At 41.9% G+C, this 22570-nt stretch overlaps 1 protein-coding gene across 3 annotated transcripts in view; it reads right to left on the reverse strand.

The window, feature by feature from the left end:
• Window positions 1-22570, reverse strand: part of CSMD1 (CUB and Sushi multiple domains 1) — a 2076272-nt gene that overhangs the window by 353867 nt on the left and 1699835 nt on the right. For all 3 annotated transcript variants that reach the window (XR_003509135.1, XM_027530260.1, XM_027530259.1), the window contains exons 19-22: window positions 20858-20974; window positions 19212-19427; window positions 14288-14476; window positions 5562-5731 (exon numbers count right to left, since the gene is read on the reverse strand). Coding sequence is in view for 2 of the 3 variants with exons in the window: in XM_027530260.1 (XP_027386061.1) it covers window positions 5562-5731; window positions 14288-14476; window positions 19212-19427; window positions 20858-20974 (692 nt within the window). In the remaining variant the exon portion in view is untranslated. The remainder of the gene's footprint in view (window positions 1-5561; window positions 5732-14287; window positions 14477-19211; window positions 19428-20857; window positions 20975-22570) is intronic.

A 22570-nucleotide genomic window follows, 5' to 3' on the forward strand; every position in this document is an offset into this window, starting at 1 on the left:
TTTTAATTCAATACACTCATGCTCGAGTTAGGAGAATCAAATACCCTTTACTAGCGTCAAGCTAGTACTGGACAAATCATTGTTTGGCTTAATGTACATGCTTTAATTTCTGACACCCAGATTACAAAGACTTTTAAATCCAGAGCATTCTGGCTGAAAAATAAAGTGTCCAGGCCTCTCCAGCAAGGTCTTATGTTACCTCACATGCCATGTAATTCTCTGTGATTCACAAGAATCTGTAGAGAGGAGGCAGCATTAAAGCAGATAAACACATGCCTAGGTTTAGTCCTCAAAGCTCTGAAGCACCATTTGCTGGTCGCCTCCACTGATCCTGGCTTGTCTGAGTGCTTCTCTGAGATTTAATAGCTCACATAGACAGCAAATAGTGCCCAGGACCCTCTCATCTACAACCACAAAAACTGACCCACTGCCATGCTGAACTACAAGCTTCTGCAGAAGAGTAATTCTGTCTTATCTGTCTACATCACCAGCAATTACAACTGGGCTTGACAGTGAAAATCTCTGAATGAAGAAGTAACTGACGAGTGTGGATATTATGTTGTCAGTTCTCTCAAGTTGAAAATCTGGATTCATGCTTCACATGTATCACAAGCAACAACCCAGATAGTGTTGGAAGGCAAAGGCATTGACTTTTAATTCCAATGAAATTAGTGACAAGCAATTTTAGCTCAAGATAACACCTCGTAGTGTATTTCCTCATCTACAAGCAGCTAGAATCAAAGTGTCCCTTTCGGTCATTAGGAAAAGGCTCCTTGGGTCTTACATTAGTGCAGGACTGTAACTAGTTGCACTACAAAATCTCCTCAGAGCTTGGCACCTAATCAGCGCCATATGCTCTGTGTGGAACAGCCAAGGGAGCAGATGAGTACAGGTTAGAAAACATCGCAAGGGATCCTGGAATGACAATGCCGAGACCAGCCCTAGGCCTGTAGGCGCTACCCCGCAGAGCTCTTTCCAAAACTAACCTCTCTCTCCACTACGTATTTTACCATGGCATTCTCCTTAGAACTATTAATATACCTCTCTTTCATGATTCTTCCATTCAAAACAAGGAAACATCATGTTTATATGTGTGGGAGGGTGTATACATAGGAAATGTGGCCTTTGTATGGTATAAATCATACTATTTATATGGGGGCAATGTAAACAGCATTTAAGATCAAAAATTAAGATAATCTCTATACCTATATCCCCTTTTTTGGATTTCCTTCCCATTTAGGTTACCAAAGAGCATAGCATTACCTAAGTTATACAGGAGGTTCTCATTACTTATCTATTTTAAGTATAGTATCAATAATGGATATATGTATACATATAACTGATTCACACTGCTGGACAGTAGAAACTAACACAACTATATGCCAATAAAATTAATTAAAATTAAGATAATCCCACATGAAACTTTTTAACACTTTGATCTTTATTAGCATGGTCAATAAAATATATGCTTGCAAAATATCTCGGTACTTCAGACAACTGACAGTTTTTCTGGGATTCAATTTGGTAAGCAAGATTTTCAAAGAAGGCAATGGCACCCCAGTCCAGTATTCTTGCCTGGAGAATCCTGTGGTTGGAGGAGCCTGGTAGGCTGCAGTCGATGGGGTTGTTAAGAGTCCGACATGACTGAGAGACTTCACTTTCACTTTTCACTTTCATGCATTGGAGAAGGAAATGGCAACCCATTCCAGTGTTCTTGCCTGGAGAATCCCAGGGACAGAGGAGTCTAGTGGGCTGCCGTCTATGGGGTCGCACAGAGTCAGACATGACTGAAGCGACTTAGCAGCAGCAGCAAGCAAGATTTTGTTCTGATTTTTTATTATAATCAACAAGTTTAAACAGCACACAATCACAAATGCACATGATCTGCTTTCTTCCATTCCAATAATACTCATCAGTGTATATTTAATGCAGTGTCTCTAATCAGTCACCTACACCAAAGTATTATTAATTGTTCTTAAAAGTGTACCTTAAAGGCTGTATGTTACATTATGCTCAGTTGCTAAGTTATGTCCAACTCTTTGTGACCCAATGTACTGCAGCATGTCAGGCCTCCCTGTCCTTCACTATCTCATGGAGTTTGCTCAAATTCATGCCCATTGAGCTGGTGATGCTATCTAACAATTTCATCCTCTGCTACCCACTTCTTCCTTTGCCTTTAATCTTTTCCAATATCAGGGTCTTTTCCAATGAGTTGGCCTTCACATAAGGTACTGAAACTTCAAAGTACTGGAATTTCAGCTTCAGCATCAATCCTTCAAATGAATATTCAGGATTGGTTTCTTTAGGACTGAGTGGTGTGATCTCCTTGCTGTCCAAGGGACTCTCAAGAATCTTCTCCAGCACCACAATTAGAAAGCATCAATTCTTTGGTGCTCAGCCTTCTTTATAGTCCAACTCTCACATTTATACATGACTACTGGAAAAACCATACCTTTGACTATATGGACCTTTGTCAGCAAAGTGAGGTCTCTGCTTTAGAATCTGCTGTCTAGGTTTGTCATAGTTCCCCTTCCAAGGAGTAAGCATCTTTTAATTTTGTGGCTGCAGTCAATGTCCGCAGTGATTTTGGAGCCCACGAAAATAGTATCTGTCACTGTTGCCACTTTTTCCCTTCTATTTGCCATGAAGTGATAGGAATGGATGCCATGATCTTCGTTTTTTAAATGTTGAGTTTTAAGCCAGCTTTTTCACTCTCCTCTTTCCCTTTCAGCAAGTGGCTCTTCAGTTCCTCTTCACTTTCTGTCATTAGAGTGGTATCATCTGCATATCTGAGGCTGTTGATATTTCTCTTGGAAATCTTGATTTCAGCTTGTGATTCATCCAGCCCATCATTCTGCATGATGTACTCTACATAGAAGTTAAATAAGCAGGGTGACAGCCTTGTCATACACCTTCCTCAATTTTGAAGCAGTCTGTTTTTCCATGTCTGGTTCTAAATGTTGCTTCTTGACCTACATAAAAGTTTCTCAGGATACAGGTGAGACAGTCAATTCCTAGTCAGGTTGATAAGAAATCTGGGGTCCCTGAGGAGGAGATAGGGGTCTGAAATTCTCAAGGAGGAGGAAAGGACAAATGCCTTTTTTCCCTTTCCATTTCTTAGTCTTAGTCACATAAAATGTGTGTGTGTGTGTGTGTTTTCTTTAAGTGGAGAACTGATGATTACACAACAAACAACTCAGTTCAAACTCTATACTAAGCATTACATAACAACAATGTATCCTGCTTGAGGACAGCTTCTCCTTGAAAACCTTCAGACTAAGCCTGTTATCTTAGAATGTATATTATGGGAGTGGCTCTGGTAAGATCTTTATATTATTAATTCTAATTCTGTCATATTTAAATGTAAATTATGGAGTAGGTCTAGTAGGATATTTACAACCTTGAGATATTCTTTTGATTTATTGTAATAACCAATTAAAAAAGTATATAATTCCATTGCTTAGACTAGTGAGGGAGCACTCTCCGTCCCCTTCTGATGTCTATGTTAGAAGCTTTCTCTATTCCTTTACATACTTTAATAAAACTCTGGTACACAAAAGCTCTTGAGTGATCAAGCCTGGTCCCTGGTCCTAAAGCTAAATCTTTTTTGGAGATCAGGAATCTGACACCATTCGCTGTAAGGTAAGATGGTTTGATATTTCCATCTCTTTAAGAACTTTTCAGTTTGTTGTGCTCCACACAGTCAAAGGCTTTAGTGTAGTCAATGAAGCAGAAGTAGATGTTTTTTGGAATTCCCTTGCTTTTTCTTTGATCCAGTGGATGTCTGCAGTTTGATCTCTGCTTCTTCTGCCTTTTCTGAATCCAGCTTGTACATCTGGAAGCTCTTGATTCACATACTTTGAAGACTAGCTTGAAGGATTTTGAGCATAGCCTTGCTAGCATGTGAAATGAGTGCAGTTGCATGGTAGTTTGAACGTTATCTGGTATTACCCTTCTTTGAGATTCAAGTGAAAACTGATGTTTTCCAGTCCTGTGACCACTGCTGTATTTCCCAAATTTGCTGACATCTTGAGTGGGAGGTTAGCAAAGAAAATAGTTTTGTATGATTCGACTTTAACTTTTTCAAGATCAGTGAGGATACTCTAGTTTATACCTGAAAATCACTTCTTAATTACAGTGACTCATACTGCCAACATGAGCTTTTTCGAAAGACCATTGCAATGAAAGAACAGCTAAAATAAAATCTGTCTTTTAAATTATGACCTAGAACCGTAGTCAAGGGTGGACTTGGAGGAAGGGAGCACTTGAGTCTGGAGGCTTCTCTTGACCTGTGCACATGGTGGAAACTGCCAGCAATCCTCTTCATCCACTATGCACACAGAGAGTACCCTTGAGGGGCACTAGAGTCCTCCTGTAGCAGGCTCTTTGCATAGCTTCTCAATGCTCACAGCTTCAAGCAAGCCAAGTTAACTGGCCCTGAGATGGAACATTGTGTGTGTCTGTGTAGAAGAACATGTGAGTGGGCACCCTAGGACTTTAGAAAGGGAATGAGACCGGTCCTTCTTGTAAACCAGCTGCGATGATGGACAAGGTGCTCAGTCCCCCTGGAACCAGTTGTGGACAGGCTGGATGGTGGCCAGTGCAGTCTTTGTTGCTCAAAACCAGTCTCTTTCCATGAGGCTCGGGGTGCAAGTGCCTACTCAGACCCTAGACCCAGGGAGGTCCCAGTTTCCTGACATAGTTTCAGGAGATATGGAAAGTATTTCAGAAGGAGTTTGGTGGCATTTGCAGTTGGAGCTGAGATTTTCAGGTCAAAGCAAGATGTGGATCTATTTCCCTGCCCATTTTCCTGAGTCCATCTGGAATGTGAGTGGTGTGTACGTCTGAACCTCCCCACCCCCACCCCAGAGAAGCTCCCTGAGGCTCTGAGGCTAAGAATCACCTACTGCAATGACCCTTGTGGCTGGCCCCATGCCTTGGATACCCCAGAGTTCTGTGAACACAACTCAGCCTTGTGTGTGAGACTGCCTCCTCCTGGCATGGCTTCTCTACACACACCCTGCTTGGTGGTCCCAGGACAGTGGTCAGGTTTGTTTCCACTGTCACATCCAGATCCTTCCAGCTCTGAAGGATGCTCTGTCATGACCACATTTACAAATCAAGAGGGACTGCAGAAAGGGTTGGTCTGAGGATCCTGTGAGTTTTTACTGATACAACTCCTAGTGTGCGCTAGGCACAAGGCTACTAATATGTATCTATAGTATATTATTTTCAAAACATCACAAAAAAGGTAGGCACCATTGCATGTTTTCTATGTATAAGAAAACTAAGACTTAAAAATCTTAAAAAAAATATGCCTAAGATACACAGTGAATGCATTTCAGATCCAGGATTACAGACTGAGATATTTTAAAGTCCAACACACATAATGCTAGAGACCACTATCTCAAACCAGTTGGATAAGCAAATTGGGAAAAATGTGTATATATAAAGATATGTTAATATAGGTATATGTCTATATCTATGATATACCTGGATCAAGATCCTATTTATTCCTTGAGAAGGAAAGATGGAGTTTTATTAAAGAAAATTATTTTTACCTTCAGAATATCTCCTTCAAACAGCTGGAAGCTTTGTGCTCTGAGATGGATCCCCTTGCCAGCTTCTGTTTCAATTTTATAGATACACTCATGGTTATTATCATAGTTTGATGGGAAATTTGGAGACAGCAACGTTCCTTCATTTCCTTTGACACTTGCTCCACATTCAGCTAAAATAAACAGGACATTAAAAAAAGAAAGAAGATTCAAAAGTGGAATTACTGATTTTAATAAATAAAAACTTTAAAATCATGGCAGCCCTCTTCTCTCTCAATGTATGTCTGCTGTTAACATATTGCTTTTATAGACTAACAGCTTCTTTTCACTGTTTTACCAACTGGACAGGAAAGATATCCCCATTCATCCCATTTTCAAGATTTTCTTGTTTCTTTTAGTAGACTGCTTATTCCTCCTATCGTGCAGAGTTCTAGGGTGAAACAGGTAAGTCTGAGCACTCTGACTGACCCCTGGGTGCTCGCCTGTCTGAGCCCCAGCTCTGCCTCGTGAAGTGTCCCTGCTGACCCCTACGAGCTGACTCCACAGTGATGTCCACGTACTTCTCCCTGTCGGCATTCCATGGCCTTAGCCTGGATGCATTTAAATGGGATTTTAACCATGGACCAGACCACTGAGTCTCCCACTGCCATGTCACAGTCCTGAGCCTGTCTAACTGTCTTGGGATAGAAGTCCCTTTGATGGCAGAAAATACATTCTTTTCCCCTTTTCCTGATGAAAGGAGAGGGCAGTTCACCTCTAGATCCAAATTTGCATAAAGAACTTAAATCAGAGTAAAAATGAAAACAAATATAGCCCTCAACTTTCTGCCAAAGTCACCTAGACTAGTCACCAGAGAAAGTCACCTAGACGCTCAGCACCCATTCCTCACCAAGGAAAGTGAGCATGTTAGGCTAACCTCTAAAACTCTAAGTATCCAAAGCAACTATAACAAGATAAAATTGCCCTGAGTTTGCATGTGTGTGTTTGCATATGTGTGTGTGTGTATGTGTGCATGCTTGTGTGACAAGAATGCTCCATGTGATTCTGCATGAAATCACTTATCAGCCACACTATGTGATAAGCACAGCGATTTTTAACATTCCAACAAAACAAGCCTGAGTGTGAAGAGTAATGGTCAAGTTGGAAACTGAAAATAAGTAAAATGCCTGCACACAATGGGGGTGAGAGGGGGGCAGGGGTCACTTTAAAGGGGGGGGCCTCCTGAGGGTCACACAGTCTGGCGCTGTCCCAGGCATGCCTGTCTTCATAATCACAAATCTCTGACTTCCCAGTCTCTCTCTGACAATAACTGAAGTCCTCCTCTGCACCAGGAGTGGGGCTTCCCTGGCCTGATGATGGAAGGAAAAAGCTGGAGATTCAGGATCAGCTCCAGATGATTTGTGCCCTTGAATCTCAGAATATCCCCACATACGCGGGCTAGGAAGAGAATCAGGGAGAAAACACAGGAGAACTTGGTTCCCCTGCTCTTAATTTCCCTCCAAAAGGGCATAAAGGGGGGTTTTATGGGAAATGGGGGAGAAAATGTTAAGAAAGAAGCACAAGTGGCCTTGTGGGCATGACTGAAGCAGGGTAACATTTGGAAGAACGTAGGAGATCTGGCTTCAAACACTCCCTGGCCCAGACGGCAGGGAGTGTCTGGGGGTCATGGAACCAGGATCCCTGGAGAGCTTGGAGCACAGAGATGACCAGATAGATGGCTGTTTGGAAAAGGGGACACACACTAAAAGAAAACAGGGAATCCAGAGATTCTAAAGGAAACAGTCATAGTGTGAAAATGGACATGTTAACAAATTCTAGAATTCCCAGTCTAGAGGAACACACTGGAAGATCAAATAAGTACTTATGATGCTGGGAAAGACTGAAGGCAGGAGGAGAAGGGTAAGACAAAGGATGATGTGGTTGGATGGCATCACTGACTCAATGGACGTGAGTCTGAGCAAGCTCTAGGATATAGTGAAGGACAGGGAAGCCTGGTATGCTGCAGTCCATAGGAGTTGCAAAGAGTTGGACATGACTCAGCAACTGAACAACAAAAGGGTTGATAAAAATTGTCTAGGTACAGCAATCTATTCTTCTTTTGGTCTATTAGTCACTTGAACTGAATGCATTTTTATGAGTATTACATCATTAAATAAAGAAAACAATTCTAAGAGGTCAGTATCAATGCTAAGTCCATTTTACAGATGAAGAAACTGAGGCAGATTAATTAACCTGCTCCAGATCACATGGGGGCAGGGTGGGTGGTTGACAGAGTTGGGATTTGAATCTCAGGTGGTCTAGTAACACCCACACTATGTTGTCAAAGTACAATATTTATTATCAATTATGCTTACAGATGTTAAGTAACCCACGAGGAACACATACGAATGTATGACTCCAAAAGAGTAGGAACATGAGGCTGTCATGATTGAGCATCTTAACATTCCACAAAATATCCTGCCATGGAACAGGAACGTTTGCACTGGGATCTTGTTTGTGAGGCAGGCTAATGACTTAAGTTTATTTCCAATTGAATGTCCTAGTCACAAAGACAGATGAAACATGATTTTCAAATGAAAGAACTGGAATGTGTAAAGAAGACTGAGTAAGTGATCTAAAGCCCAAGACGGTCCCATAGGAGATAATTGAGTGAAATATGACAAACAGTGAAAAAGCAGGTGCTCAGAAACTTAAAGAATGCAAGTCATCAGAATTTCAGAAATTCTTTGAACTTGATTTCAGACATCCATTGCAAATGTCCATTTCTGGAGCAATTAAATGTGTCAATTTTAAGTTCTTTCCATAATCCATTTAAAATGACTTTAAGATGAAAGAATATAATTTCCCATAAAATGAATCATTGGCTCTTTTTTTTTTTTTATAAAGAACCTCCTGAAACTGTAATTAAAATTGAATTGTCATTTAGAGTTTTGTAATGGAACTAAACTTATAAAAGTAAATGAAAAAAATAGAAAGGAGTCAATTGATTTTTCAGTTAATTCTTCTGTACAAAAGCATCAACCTGTGCAGGCTGTCTTTCAGCTCTGGGTGATGTAACAAAAGAGATGAGAGGCTTAAAGGACAACATTAATCAGTATTTCTCACAGCTTTGGAAGCTGAAAGTCTACACCCAGAGCATTACCATATTATCTATAAGTATTAATATTCAATATTAAGAGATACTTTATCAGGGATATTAATTTACTATTTGATAGTAACACAGTAGGTGAAAATATATGCTGAAATGGCAACTCACTCCAGGATCCTTGCCTGGAGAATCCCATGGACAGAGGATCCTGGCGGGCTACAGTCCACAGGTTCTTAAAGAGTCAGATACGATTGAATGACTGACCATGCATGCAATCTGCCTACTTACACTGATCTGGATTCAAATTCTGTTGCTGAAGACTTGCTCCTCTAAACACTGCTGAAACCCACAGTGCCTCCCATCTTACAGGGACACTTCTTCACGTAAGGAGTACCGGTCAGGGCAGTTCTCAGCCCAGGTTTCCACTCAAAGTTCTGCTTATAACCAGGTGTTTATTAGGGAAAGGTGAAGCAGTGTGCTATAATTCTCTTGGCCTTCCTCCAGGTGTGATCTTCAGAATGGATCTGTAACTCTTGGCTAGGGATAGGCTATTCTTTTTTCTATGATTTTGAAGGACGAAAGATAGACACAGAGTGCCAATGAATCAAACTGTGAGATCAAGATAGGCACTCTGAGAGAAGTAACAATTGCTTGACAAACATTTACTGCATATGGCCCAGAGCTGGATCTGGGCTAAGGCAGCCCCACTGTAAAGGAAAGGTCAGCCTGGCTGGGGAGACAGAGACAAGAAGACAAGCTTACTGGCTCAGACGGTGATCCCGGAGGGTCCCTCTCCAGCCAGGGAGTAAGCGGGGTGGAGAGAGCTGCATGGGAGGGCATTCAAAATGAGGAGGGGCAGTCTGGCAGAAAAGGTGGTGCATGCTGTGAGTAAGGAGCGGTGAAGAGAGAGGCCTTCAGGTTAGAGAACCAGGCAATTTTGTGTCTTGTGCAGTGCGTCTGTACGTGAGTGTAGGTGTGTGCCCGAGCTCAAGTATATGATTGAGCTGGGTGGGAAGTCAGAGGGTCTCCCAGTGAACAACACTGACCCTCCCGGAGGCTGCCTCACATTCTGTTAACAGACAGGTGGGGGGAGGCTCTGAATTCAGACAGATCACTCTGGGGCTGCGGCCCCCCCGGTGGGCAGTCCTGGAGGCAGGAGCGTCTTCAGGGTGTGAAGGTGAAGCCTTCTCTAGGCCAGGTAGAGAGGAGCCCTGGGGGAAGCAGAATCTTGAGAACTACCACTATTCAGATGTGAAGAATGAGGGAAAGGGTGGGGGGGCGGGAATTCCCAGGTGCCAGGTGGGTCACCTGCTGGGTTTTATTGCCTTTGGAAATGTGGTTAGTCAGATGGACTCTATTCTTTGCAGCCAAAGATGGAGAAGTTCTATACAGTCAGCAAAAGCAAGACCCGGAACTGACTGACTGTGGCTCAGATCATGAACTTCTTATTGCTTAAAATTCAGGCTTAAATTGAAGAAAGTAGGGAAAACCACTAGTTCATTCAAGTATGACCTAAATCAAATTCCTTATGATTATACAGTGAAGGTGACAAATAGATTCAAGGAATTAGATATGGTAGACAGAGTGCCTGAAGAACTATGGAAGGAGGTCCGTAACATTATACAGGAGGCAGTGACCAAAACCAACCCAGAAATGTAAGAAGGCAAAATGGTTGTCTGAGGAGACGTTACAAATAGCTGAGAAAACAGAAGATGCAAAAGGCAAAAGAGAAAGATATACCCAACTGAATGCAGACTTTCAAAGAATAGTAAGGAGATATAATCAAGCCTTTTTAAATGAATAACATGAAGAAGTAGAGGAAAACAACAGAATGGGAAAGACTAGAGATCTGTGCAAGAAAACTGTAGCTATCCAGGCAACATTTCACAAGAAGAAGGGCACAGTAGAGGACAGAAATGGTAGGGATGTAACAGAGGCAGATTAAGAGATTAAACAGAAGAGATTAAGAAGAGGGGGCAGTGAAACACAGAACTATACCAAAAAGGTCTTAATGACCTGGATAACCAAGATGGTGTGGTCACTCACTTAAAATCAGGCATTATGGAATGTGAAGACAATTGAGACTTAGTATGTATTACTACAAACAAAGTTAGTGGAGGTGATGGAATTCCAGCTGAGTTATTTCAAGTCCTAAAAGATGATGCTGTTAAAGTGCTGCACTCAGTAAGTGTACAAATTTGAAAATCTTAGCAGTGGCTGTGGACTGGAAAACATCAGTTTTCAGTCCAATTCCAAAGAAAGACAGTGCCAGATAATATTCAAACTACTGTACGATTGTACTCATTTCATATGCTAGCAAGGTAATGCTCAAAATCCTTTAAGATAGGCTTCAACAGTACATGAACTTAGAACTTCCAGATGTACAAACTGGGTTTAGAAAAGGCATACAAACCAGATATCAAATTGCCAACATTTGCTGGATCATAGAAAAAGCAAGGGGATTAAAAAAAAATATCTGCCTCATTGACTATGCTAAAGCCTTTGTGTGGATCACAACAAACTGTGGAAAATTCTTAAAGAGATGGGAATACCAGACCACCTTACCTGCCTCCTGAGAAACCTGTATGCAGGCAGGACAAGAAGCAATAGTTAGAACTGGACATGGAACAACAGACTGGTTCAAAATTGGGAAAGGAGTACAACAAGGCTGTGCTTATTTAACTTATACACAGAGTATATCAAATGAAATGATGGGCTAGAAGAAGCACAAGCTGGAATCAAGAAGCTGGGAAAAATATAAAAAAACTCATATATGCAGATAATACCCCTCTAAAGGCAAAATGTGAAGAGGAACTAAAGGGCCTCTTGATGAAGGTGAAAGAGGAGAGTGAAAAAGCTGGCTTAAAACTCAACATTCAAAAAACTAAGATCATGGCATCTGGTCCCATCACTTCATGGCAAATAGATGGGGAAAAGGTAGAAACAGTGATAGACTTTATTTTCTTGGGCTCCAATATCACTGTAAATGATGACTGAAGCCATGAAATTAAAAGATGCTTACTCCTTGGAAGAAAAGCTGTGCCAAAACTAGACAGCGTATTAAAAACCAGAGATGTCACTTTGCTGACAGAAGTTTGCATAGTCCAAGCTATGTTTTTTCCACTAATCATGTATGGATGTGAGAGTTGAACCATAAAGAAGGGTAAGAGCCAAAGAACTGATGCTTTCAAACTATGGTGCTGGAGAAGATTCTTGAGAGTCCCTTTGGACAGCAATATCAGACCAGTCAATCCTAAAGGAAATCAATCCTGAAGGTTCATTGGAAGAAGGAATGATGTTGAAGCTGAAACTCCAATACTTTGGTCACCTGATGCAAAGAACTGCCTCTTTGGAGAAGACCCTGATGCTGGGAAAGATTGAAGGTGGGAGGAGAAGGGGATGACAGAGGATGAGATGGTTGGATGGCATCACTGACTCAATGGGCATGAGTCTGAGTAAACTCCGGGAGTTGGTGATGGACGGGGAGGCCTGGCATGCTACAGCCCATGGGGTCACAAAGAATCGGACACGACTGAGCAATTGAACTGAACTGATGCTGAAGCTAAAGCTCCAAAACTTTGCTGACCTGATGCAAAGAGCTGGATCATTGGAAAAGACCCTGATGCTGGGAAAGATTGAGGGCAGGAGAAGAAGGGGGTGACAGAGGATGAGATGGTTGGATGGCATCATTGACTCAATGAATGTGATTTTGAGCAAATGCCAGGAGATAGTGAAGAACAGGGAGGCCTGGCATGCAGTAGTGTTTCATGCAGTCACAAGAGTAGGGCATGACTTATCGACTGAACAATAACACAGCTATTCAAAGGTTTCTTGTGGCCAGATGAGCTGGAAGGAAATTTTGGGGGAGCAGCTGGTGAAACACAAGAGGAAAAATATAGAACAGCCTCAGCCCAAGCCACTGTGCTGTCTCAGTGCTGGGGTGAAAGCCTAGTGTTGGAATCTTGCTAATTGTGCTGGTGGGCAAAGGTCTTAGGCTCTTAGTGTTCCCTTCTGTAGAATGGATCTGATACATGTAAAGAGTTCAGAGCTGTGCTGGTCTAGAAATATTAACTATTAGTTCAACCCCAATTGCTCCTCATTTTACACTTAAGGCAACGATGCAAAACCCCAGATAAGAAGAATGAATCTAGATAAAATAGAATAAAGGCAAATAGAATATTATAATTGATAGACAATGTTACGTATGAGGAATACATCTTCAACTTCATTGGGTTGGGAGTTTTTTCTCCAGATTTTAACCATCTTGTTCAGTAACTTCTAATTTGAGGTAAATGGATTCTAGGCAACTCTTAGAACATCTAGGATCATCTAGAAAATAATTTTCTTAGAAAGTATTCCTTTTTCCTTTAGGCCATGCTCAAAATTGGCATCCAATTCTCAAATAAAATCCATAACTAAAAAAAAAGTGAGAACTACTGTTTTAGGAAAAAGTCAGATCGTACAAAGGTCAGATATCCACCCCAGCAGGAAGCAGAGATGATACATTTCATGTTCATTTGTCTAATTTTTTATATTAAAGTCCTCATTACCCTACTGTCTATGCCACATTGAAACTCAAAAAGACAGTATTGAAACTCAAAAAGTCAGAATAATTAAAGAGATTCTGTTCTTTGGAAAAACAATTCAGTATTTTTATGGGTTATGAAATTTCACTTTCACAACTTGCCCACCAGGCTCTAGTGTATCAGGTGGTAAGAGGCGCATGGAGGGTACCAGGGGCTCCTCAAGAACTCAGAAGGCTCACAGTGAAGGGGTCTGAGGGTCCTAACTAGACAGATGCCATAATGCTGTGACATTAGCCATGCTTGGTAGCTCTACAGGACAGACTGCAAGCTCTTCTCATGCTGAGCAGCACGGCAGAGGGCAGGCAGAAGACACTGCCCCTGGAGCTAATGACTAGACTAGCCAGACCTTCAGCCAAGCTTCCTTGTTTAAACTCTGAGCACCAGATCGATTCTCTGATGAACTCCTCACAGCAGCACAGGCTCAGGTTAACAACAAATACACCCCACGGAATGGGCAATGGGCATCCTGAATTCCACAGTCTCAGCACAGTGCCTCGTTCCAAATACCTAGATAAAGATTCATACAGCTCTACAGAATGACCACTTGAATTCCTCGACAACACAGGGAGAAAGCTAATCCAGCATTACAATTGCTAGCACGCCCAGTTTGCAGGAGTACGCACAATCCTCTAATCAGAGTGTAAAGAAACAACAAAACCAGCACTTTAAATTGTCACCAGCAGAGGCTCACTGCTTTTAAGCAACAGAATTGTCAAAGGTTGTGGTAATACAGCCTGCCTTCTAGCTTCTTCTTTTTCCTTTGTCCCAGGTACACAGTGTATATGTTTATGTATATATTCTTCCTCATTACTACGCTTGACACAGGCTTCAGTTTCACCCCCATTCAGTCATGAGGTTTTAGAGCTGAAAGGGGCTGGCTTTGTCACTGAGGTAACCACAGCCCAGAGAGGGTCCTGTCCCCCTGCCCTGGGAAGTGGAGCCTCTGTCCGTCCCAGCGGGTGGCCCTCAACCCTCCCTGGCCCAGAGGCCCTGCGCGCTGACTGCACCACGCCCTGTCCCCTGGATGAATGAAATGAAAGCGTGTGACCACCTACCCACACACCTTGGCAGAGGTGCACTCCACACACGGCGGCCCCCACCCAGGCACGTGAGCTTGGTAGCACCTTCTAAGCGGTAACCCGGGAAGCAGGAGAAGGTCAGTGCGTCCCCGACTCCGAAGTGAAAGCCGATTCTTCTGCTGAAGGCAGGGACGCCAGGGTCATCACATGGTTCGAGGTCATACTCTGAGACAGGAAGGGACAAAGCATATGTGGGAACCTGTGTAAACACTCAGACATCACTTGGCAAGAATCCAAAGCTGCTATTAATTTTTAAAAAGTAAATCACTAGACATATATTTTTTTCCCCCAGACTCTGCTGTGACTGTCACATGGATTGTTGTTCTTTGCACTATAGGTTTTCACATGACAAATAGAACAACTTATAGTGTTTAAAAGGGCTTCCCTGGTGGCTCAGAGGTTAAAGCGTCTGCCTGCAATGTGGGAGACCTGGGTTCAATCCCTGGGTCGGGAAGATCCCCTGGAGAAGGAAATGGCAACCCATTCTAGTATTCTTGCCTGGAGAATCCCATGGATGGAGGAGGCTGGTAGGCTGCAGTCCACAGGGTCACAAAGAGTCGGGCACGACTGAGCGACTTCACTTATTTACTTACTTACAGTATTTAAAAAAGTAGATGTAGGGACGTCCCTGGTGGTCCAGTGGCTGAGACATTGTGCTCCCAAAGCAGGGCGCCCAGGCTCAATCCCTGGCCAGGGAATTAGACCTCACATGCTGCTACTAGAGTTTGCATGCTGCAACTAGACCCAGTGCAGGCAAATAAATAAATATTTTAAAAAATAGATGTATAACATTATAATAACCTGATCCATTTAGAACTGTCACTTTAACAGTATGGACTTATTCTAGTGACACATCTAATTGCTGAAGTCAGTTACTGTCCTCTTCTTAAAGGTGATTTAGATAAACAAGACCCCGTGGAGCAGAAACTAAAAGCAACATCACAGGGTTTTGCTGGTGGAAAATTTATCATAACCAATTCCACTCCTAAAATACACCTCAGTATGGAACAGCAAAACTGTAACCTGCCTATGTTTCAATTTTAAGCCATGTTTTATTGAAATGCAATAGAAAACGTTCTGGAAACTGCTGGAAATTTCTGCAAAGTACTCAGGAAGAAGGTGCTAATTTAGTAATCAAGAAAAAAAAAAAGATTAACGTCTGGTGTTTTGCTGCATTGGGGGATTAAATGTACAAAGTACCAGAGCTAATAACACTGTATATTTGTCTCATTCTGTGGTGTTGATTCTTTCAAGCCTCAATTGTAACAGTACAGTTGCATCTGCAGTGTCATTGGTCTCAAGGTACATCCTTCAGACCATTTTTCTCCTTCTTGCCTTTTTCTTCAGTGTCTAATGCCCAGTGCTTAGTCAGATAGGATCAAATGGTGACCACCATCAGAGATTTGAATGACAGAAAGAGTTTCAAAGAAGTTAAAGTGACAGGTAAAGAATGAGCAATATTTCGATGAAGGGGAGACAAAAGACAGGTTCTCCTAAGGTGGTGGGAAAGTGTGCTGGTTCTTCTGAAAACAATTGCCTCCCCTTCCCTATTTCCAGCTCTCTTAACTGTGGATTCTTCACTCTCAATAAACATAGTAAATTCAACTATCATTCCCCCAGTATTTCTCAGTTTAAATCCACGTTTTCTACTCTCATCACCGACAAGTTTTATCACTGGTGTCCTGACCTCATAAGAAGAAATCTCCTTCCCCATTTTTCCCTTGCCTCACCCAATTGACTGGTCAACGTGCAAGTGCCACGCTTGCCACATTGTCTTTGTCCTGTTTTTCGTTTAGGTAAAAACTCTATTCTGGATCTCTGACATATTCAAACTACTCTGGTCACTCTGGAAATATGATCATTAATTTGACTTATTTTTAATATGGCCCAGAAAGGGGAAAAGTAATATCATTTAATTCAACCCAATAAATATTTATTTGTCATATCAAAACAGGACGGTAGACTTCCTAGGAAGAACAGACAGTACTGGATCTCTGGAGGGAGGAGTTTGCCTGGTGAGGGATGAAGAAAGGCTCTGAATGAAGAGGACACCACATCTGTAAAGGCACTGAGCTGCCCAGATTCTCATCTTTTGAAGAGGATGACCAGGAAATTATGTGAACTCACAGAAAGTTGGCATTCAGAAGGCAGAATCATAGGAGGCGTGGTGAAGGGAGGTGGGAATAGTAAGTGGACACAGAGAATGGTCAGAAATGGACGCTCAAGGTAGAGCAGATGGATCCGGGAAGGTGGACAGCCTGACCTAAACATTCTGGAGTACTGAGTTCTTCTCTCCCGATATCCCTTCATTATCTGCAGGGACAGATAATATGTGATACATACAGACAAACATGACTCCTTGTCTGAGTTCTTCTTTCCCAATACCCCCTCATTATCTGCAGGGACACTGACTGGGAGACACAAATGCTCCTTTAATGTCTGTGCGTGCAGGTGCACTCGGCTGTGTCTGCTCTTTGTGACCCCACGGACTGTAGCCCACCAGGCTCTCCTGTCCATGGGATTATCCAGGCAAGAATATTGGAGCGGATAGACATTCCCTTCTCCAGGGGATCTTTACAACTCAGGGATCAAACTCAGGTCTCTTGTGTCTCCTGCATTGGCAGACAGATTCTTTACCCACTGAGCCTCCTAAGAACTCACTTCAATAAACTTTCTAAAAAGGACAGAAACAAACCAGATCAACAAGGAAAAAAAAAAAATCCAGATATAAGAGCATACTGATTTGGTACAAATATCTGAAAAATCCTCAGATAAGCAAATGCTTCATTTGCACAATAAAGTTGTTACTTCTTTGGGCAGAAAAAATAAACTCCATAGTGTTAGTGTCACTGGCAATCGTTCACAGCCCCATTTCAGTGTATTTTGTTCTTAGCCCGACTGTCTGAGTGTGCATGTGTGATATAGTATAGACAAACGTGACTCCTCGTGCAAGTCTTATAGACTGCGTTCTATGGGTTGTGCGCACATGAATTGTTACACATGCTCAAAAAGTGTTGCCACTTTGGTCTTAAAATTTAAAACTACTTTAAAACTGCCCGAAATCACTACAAAGACACAGGAACGCGTGTGTTGCTGTTCCTGTTGTCCCCTTGCTTTTTTGTTGAGGAAGTTTATGGAAGGACGCAGCCAACTTTACACCTGCCCTCTGACTCCTGGAGTCAAAAGCCTCCCGGTAGCTGTGTCACTTGCAGCTGTGTGTGGGGAGGGATGGGACTAAGAAAGAGACGGTGCAGAACGGATAGAGGTTCTGAGAAACATCTACAGCGCAGATCCACAGACTGGCGCCACTGCTAATTTCTGTCTTTGGAGTATTCTGCTTAAATTCATTTTGGATCACGATGAAAGGAGAAAGAGAGTGGAGTGATAGTCTCACAGTGATTCTAATTGAGATCCACCACGGGAGAACACACAGAAAGACGGATTTAGGTATTAGCGTTAGGAAGATTTAAGTCTTTGATATAGAAAGCGGCCAATTTCATGATTACCATTGATTGTGGCAAATTTCGATGATACCAAGTAGTCTGAACCTGTCTGGAAAGCTCCATTAATTCAGTGAAATAACAGGAAAAATCAACATAGTCAGATTAAGATAAATGGCAATTGGTCATAATTACAGGGAGTATAATATGATTCAGAGAATCTTAAAATCCCTAAGAAGTCTTTTTTTTTTAAATAACATTTCAATTTGAAAATCATACTTCAATAAAGCTAAAAAAGACAGTATTTCATTTTATATATTTTAATGATCATGTGATATTTAGCAAGTGTTTATTGACAACTTAACTAATTCCTACTATGTGTAAGATACTGGACTGGAACTGTTTTGATGTGAAGGAGGAACGAGGAAATACTTCTACAAAGACTTTTAGCCTCAGAACAGGAGATAACATAAATATTCAGATATTTTAGCAGAGAATCTGATGAGTTGCATCACAAGTTATTAGGGAATTAACTGGAACAATAAAAATAGAAGAAACTACTTGTAATTACAGGACTCAGAGATCACCTTATGAAAACTACTTTAGCTCTGGGCAATGAAATGTGATGTAGGAAACAATTTTATTTGCCAAAGCATCAGATACACAAATGGAGATTAATATAGTTGTTTACACCAGTCAGTCGTCTCAGAGCAGTGATTGCCTCTGCCAGCTAGGGTGCGTCTGAGACCCAGCGGGACATCTGACCCTGATGCTTGTGGAACACTGTTTGCTTACGTGATTAAAATTATTCCCCACATGTTTGACCAGTGAACTGTCTGTACTTTTTTTGTCACCTGTAAAAATATATTAATACTGTTCTTAGCAATCTAACACATACAGACAATGGCTAAAACTACATAAACCTCTACATAAACCTCTCATAAAGTATTATATATGTTTTATAATAAAGGTGAAAATGTTTCTTAATTTTGGAGTATGGTTTTCTTGCTTTCATTATGGCATTAAGGTTAACAAGAAGCTCATCCTCGATTGTGCACGGTCACATTTTTTCCATCCTAAAGGTGGCTCTCATCACAAGTACTGGGTCTCCTGGAAGGCAGGACCCAAAACAATGAGACCACAGTGAATTCTGAGCACATTCCCCAGTAAGGACAGTGTCCTTAGAGGTTTTGGTAGCACTGATGACAAGAGGCTTAGACGGCAGTGATATTAGCAAATTTGGGGGAATGAGAATTTACAGTTGATGCACAGCAAACAATGTCTTGGGGCTGCCAGGCAACTGTTTGTTGGTCTCACCTCCTCCTCCATATCAACTAGATCTTCCCACTGGTCAGCTGTTTACCTGTAAACACACACACACACACACACACACACACACACACGTGTGCGTGCTCACACAATGGTACAATTACTGCTCGAGAAAATAAGATCCGACATACCTGAAAACGTGATGTTGAAGCCCTCATAGGAAATGGAAAAGTCTGATATAAACCGAAGCTGGGCTGTGAAGTTTCCAAACAAACCCGCCTTGATGGTGTGAGGCAGCACCGAGCCCGTGAGCCTGGCCACCGGCTCCGAGAAGCTCCCGTCCTCGGTGATCAGCAGGTAGTCATGGGAACTCTCCAAGTGAAAGGTATGGAAGATCATCTGGACTCCTGAGAGACAGAGATGGAGTCAGTGAGGGGGAGACAGAGAGAGACACACAGAGAGACAGAGAGAGAGACAGACAGTCAGACAGAGAGAGACAGAGAGAAAGAGAGAGACAGACAGAGACAGAGACAGAGAGAGACAGATAGAGAGAGACAGGGAGAGAAATGGAGATGGTGAGAGGGAGACAGAGAGAAAGAAAGGGAGAGGGTGACAGAGAGTCAGAGATGGAGACAGAGAGAGAGAGAGATGGCAATGGAGACAGAGGTGGAGTCGGTGAGAGGAAGAGGCAGATGGAGAGAGAGAGACAGAGAGAGAAAGGGCAGAGAGGGGAGTAAGGGGGTACTGATAGAATCAATAACTAGGGAAAGAATTCTTCCTGGGCATCAAAGTCTTGAATCAAAATATAATCTTGAAATGCAATCTGAATTATGAAGTTTGAAAGAAAAGTACAGAGAATGGGTAGAAAGAGGATGGCTTTAGGAATAAAAGAGAAGAAGGAATAAACAGCAAAACCCAATGTTTTGGTGTATGTAGGTATAGATACAGATACAGATTAGACACAGGGATATACAGCGAGCTACGGATGCAGGTTCCAACATAAACACATAACTAAACTCAGCAGCAGGGTTCAGTGGACTGTGCACAGCCTCTCAGGGCAAGCGTTTGTGACTAAGGAGACAAGGACCAGACCACTTTCCAATTGACAGTAAACATGTCCTTTAGAAACACCAGGCTTGGAGGTTTAATATAGAAACTTGCACAAGTGAGGGAAGAGAGTTGTGAAAACCTAGTTTCATGTGGCCCTTTGGGAATATGATCCCCTAGTAGCTATACTCACAAAGCATTATGTCTGAATTCCTATACATAATGAATATAATTAACCATGAAGAGATCTTTTTAATGAAAATATTTATTTTTATGATTACAAAACCCTGGTCACTCATAACTTGCTTATTCTTTTTTTCTTTTTCAATTCCCTTCAAAGCCAAGTTCTCCTTAACATACAATTACTCATTATGTGTAATAATCCTCATCAGACTTAGAACACATGGCAAGTACAAGAATGAGGCTTAGATTTATCATGGAAATGAGAAGTTAGATAATTATTTATCTCCTTTTATTTAAGTGTTATTCACATGTTGTATAATGCATGCCTCTTTTCTTTAGCATTGCACCTGATTTCCAAGCTTATGTTCACAAGTAAAAAGTTGTTCAAGTTATCTGATCAAAAGAGAATAAAATAAGGAATCAACTTTTGCTTGAATGTACCAATAATTTAGATTATTTATTTCTAGAATCTTATTAAAAATCACTTAGTAATTGAAACATATATGAGGAAATTAGTTATCTTACTTGTTCACACATCAATATTTTTTGTTCCCATGTTGGCATCTAGTTAATTATTTTATATTTTTGAAATCCGTAATATTCTTACCCTTTCCATGAGACACCTCAATGGTCCATGTACAGTTTAGAGAGTTTGGGTAAAAATCTGGAAACCCAGGAGAAAGAACTGTTCCACTCTTTCCATGGATGTATCCTCCACAGAGGGCTTAAATAATAAGAAATATAATTTTAGTATTAAAGTTTCACAATGATTGCTACAATAAAATACTTTTAAAGTGGCATTTAATTTGCACAAGGAATAAAAGAATACTTAAGGTCACCTCCAGGAAAAACAAAACAAAACCAAAACTTTATTTAGCCTGCAATGTGTAAGTTCATATACAAAGACCTAATTAGTACAAAACCTGGAGAGACACCACAGAGTAGGCTATACCAGCTGAAGTGGAACCCTCCTGTGCGTCTGCTCGACTGTGTCACAGGATGCACAGCCCTTTGACCTGACTTTATTCCGAGTGCATCTGTGAGGATGCTCTTGGGTGAGGTGATGCTGGAACAGGTGGACTGAGGAGAGCAGGTGGCCCTCCCCTGATGGGGGCGGGCCTCTTCCAACAGGTCGGAGGCCTGAGGAGGTCGAAAAGGCTGAGCGTCTTATAAGCGAGACGGAACACATCTTGCCCGGCGGCTTTCACACTGGGACATCAGCTTCCTTTCTATCCTCAGTCTTGAACGGAAGCATCAGCTCCTTCTGAGTCTTGAGGCCGCTGGCCTCTGGACTGGAATTCACACCCTTTGGGCCCCTGGGTCTCCAGCTGGCTGACTACAGATCTGAGGGCTTCACAGCCTCTGTAATCAATCTGAGTCAACTTCTTATGATAAATTTCTCCATCTCTACCTATATCTCTGTATCTTACTGATTCTAATCCTCTAGAGCTGCCAGCATTCTCAGTAGCACTTCATTGAATTTAAATCCTTTACAACAACACATGTCTTATTTGATATATCTCAGTCTCATTTCCGAAAGAAAGAAAAGAAAGTTGTACATAATCACTTGAGGGAGGAAGTCGACATGTTTAGGAATCAGTGTCCTGTGGAGGTTCCAGTGCTCAGACCTTGATGCCAGAAAGTGATGAGTTCAGATGCTGCCCTGTCTCTGACTCTGTGGTCTTTGGCAAGTAGCTCATCCTCCTTCCTGCACATCTGTCTTATCTTAAAACTGAACACAGTGATAAAAGCCATCTCTTAGGGTAGCTGTTTATAACAACTGGCTTCATAGAACACAATTTACAGGGTCCCATATGTATTAAATACCCAAGACATTAGCTGTTGATTCTATGAATAGATTTTCATAGCATCACTATGTACAATACACGAGGGTCCATCAACAGATGAATGGATAAAGAAGATGCGGTACATATGCACAACTCTGCCATACAATCTGCGTCAGCTCTGGTGAGGTTGGTGAGTCTACAGAGCGAAGTAAGTCAGAAAGAGAAGAACAAATACAGTTTATTAATGTATATATATACACGGAATCCAGAAAAATGGTATTGATGAACCTACTTGCAGGGAAGGAATGGAGACACAGATGTAGAGAATGGACCTGTGGGCACAGTGGGGAGGGAGACGGAGGGATGACTGGAGAAAGTAGCGTCAGCGTATGTACACTATCAGGCATAAGATACCCATCTTACACGGGGTGAGAAGTTGCTGTATTGCACAGGGACCCCCATCTGACACTCTGTGATAACCTGGAGAGATGGGGTGGGCGAGGGGAGGCTAGGGAGGAACAGGGCGTATGTAT

This window comes from Bos indicus x Bos taurus, chromosome 27, assembly GCF_003369695.1.
Source record: "Bos indicus x Bos taurus breed Angus x Brahman F1 hybrid chromosome 27, Bos_hybrid_MaternalHap_v2.0, whole genome shotgun sequence".
Taxonomy (NCBI): Eukaryota; Metazoa; Chordata; class Mammalia; order Artiodactyla; family Bovidae; genus Bos; species Bos indicus x Bos taurus.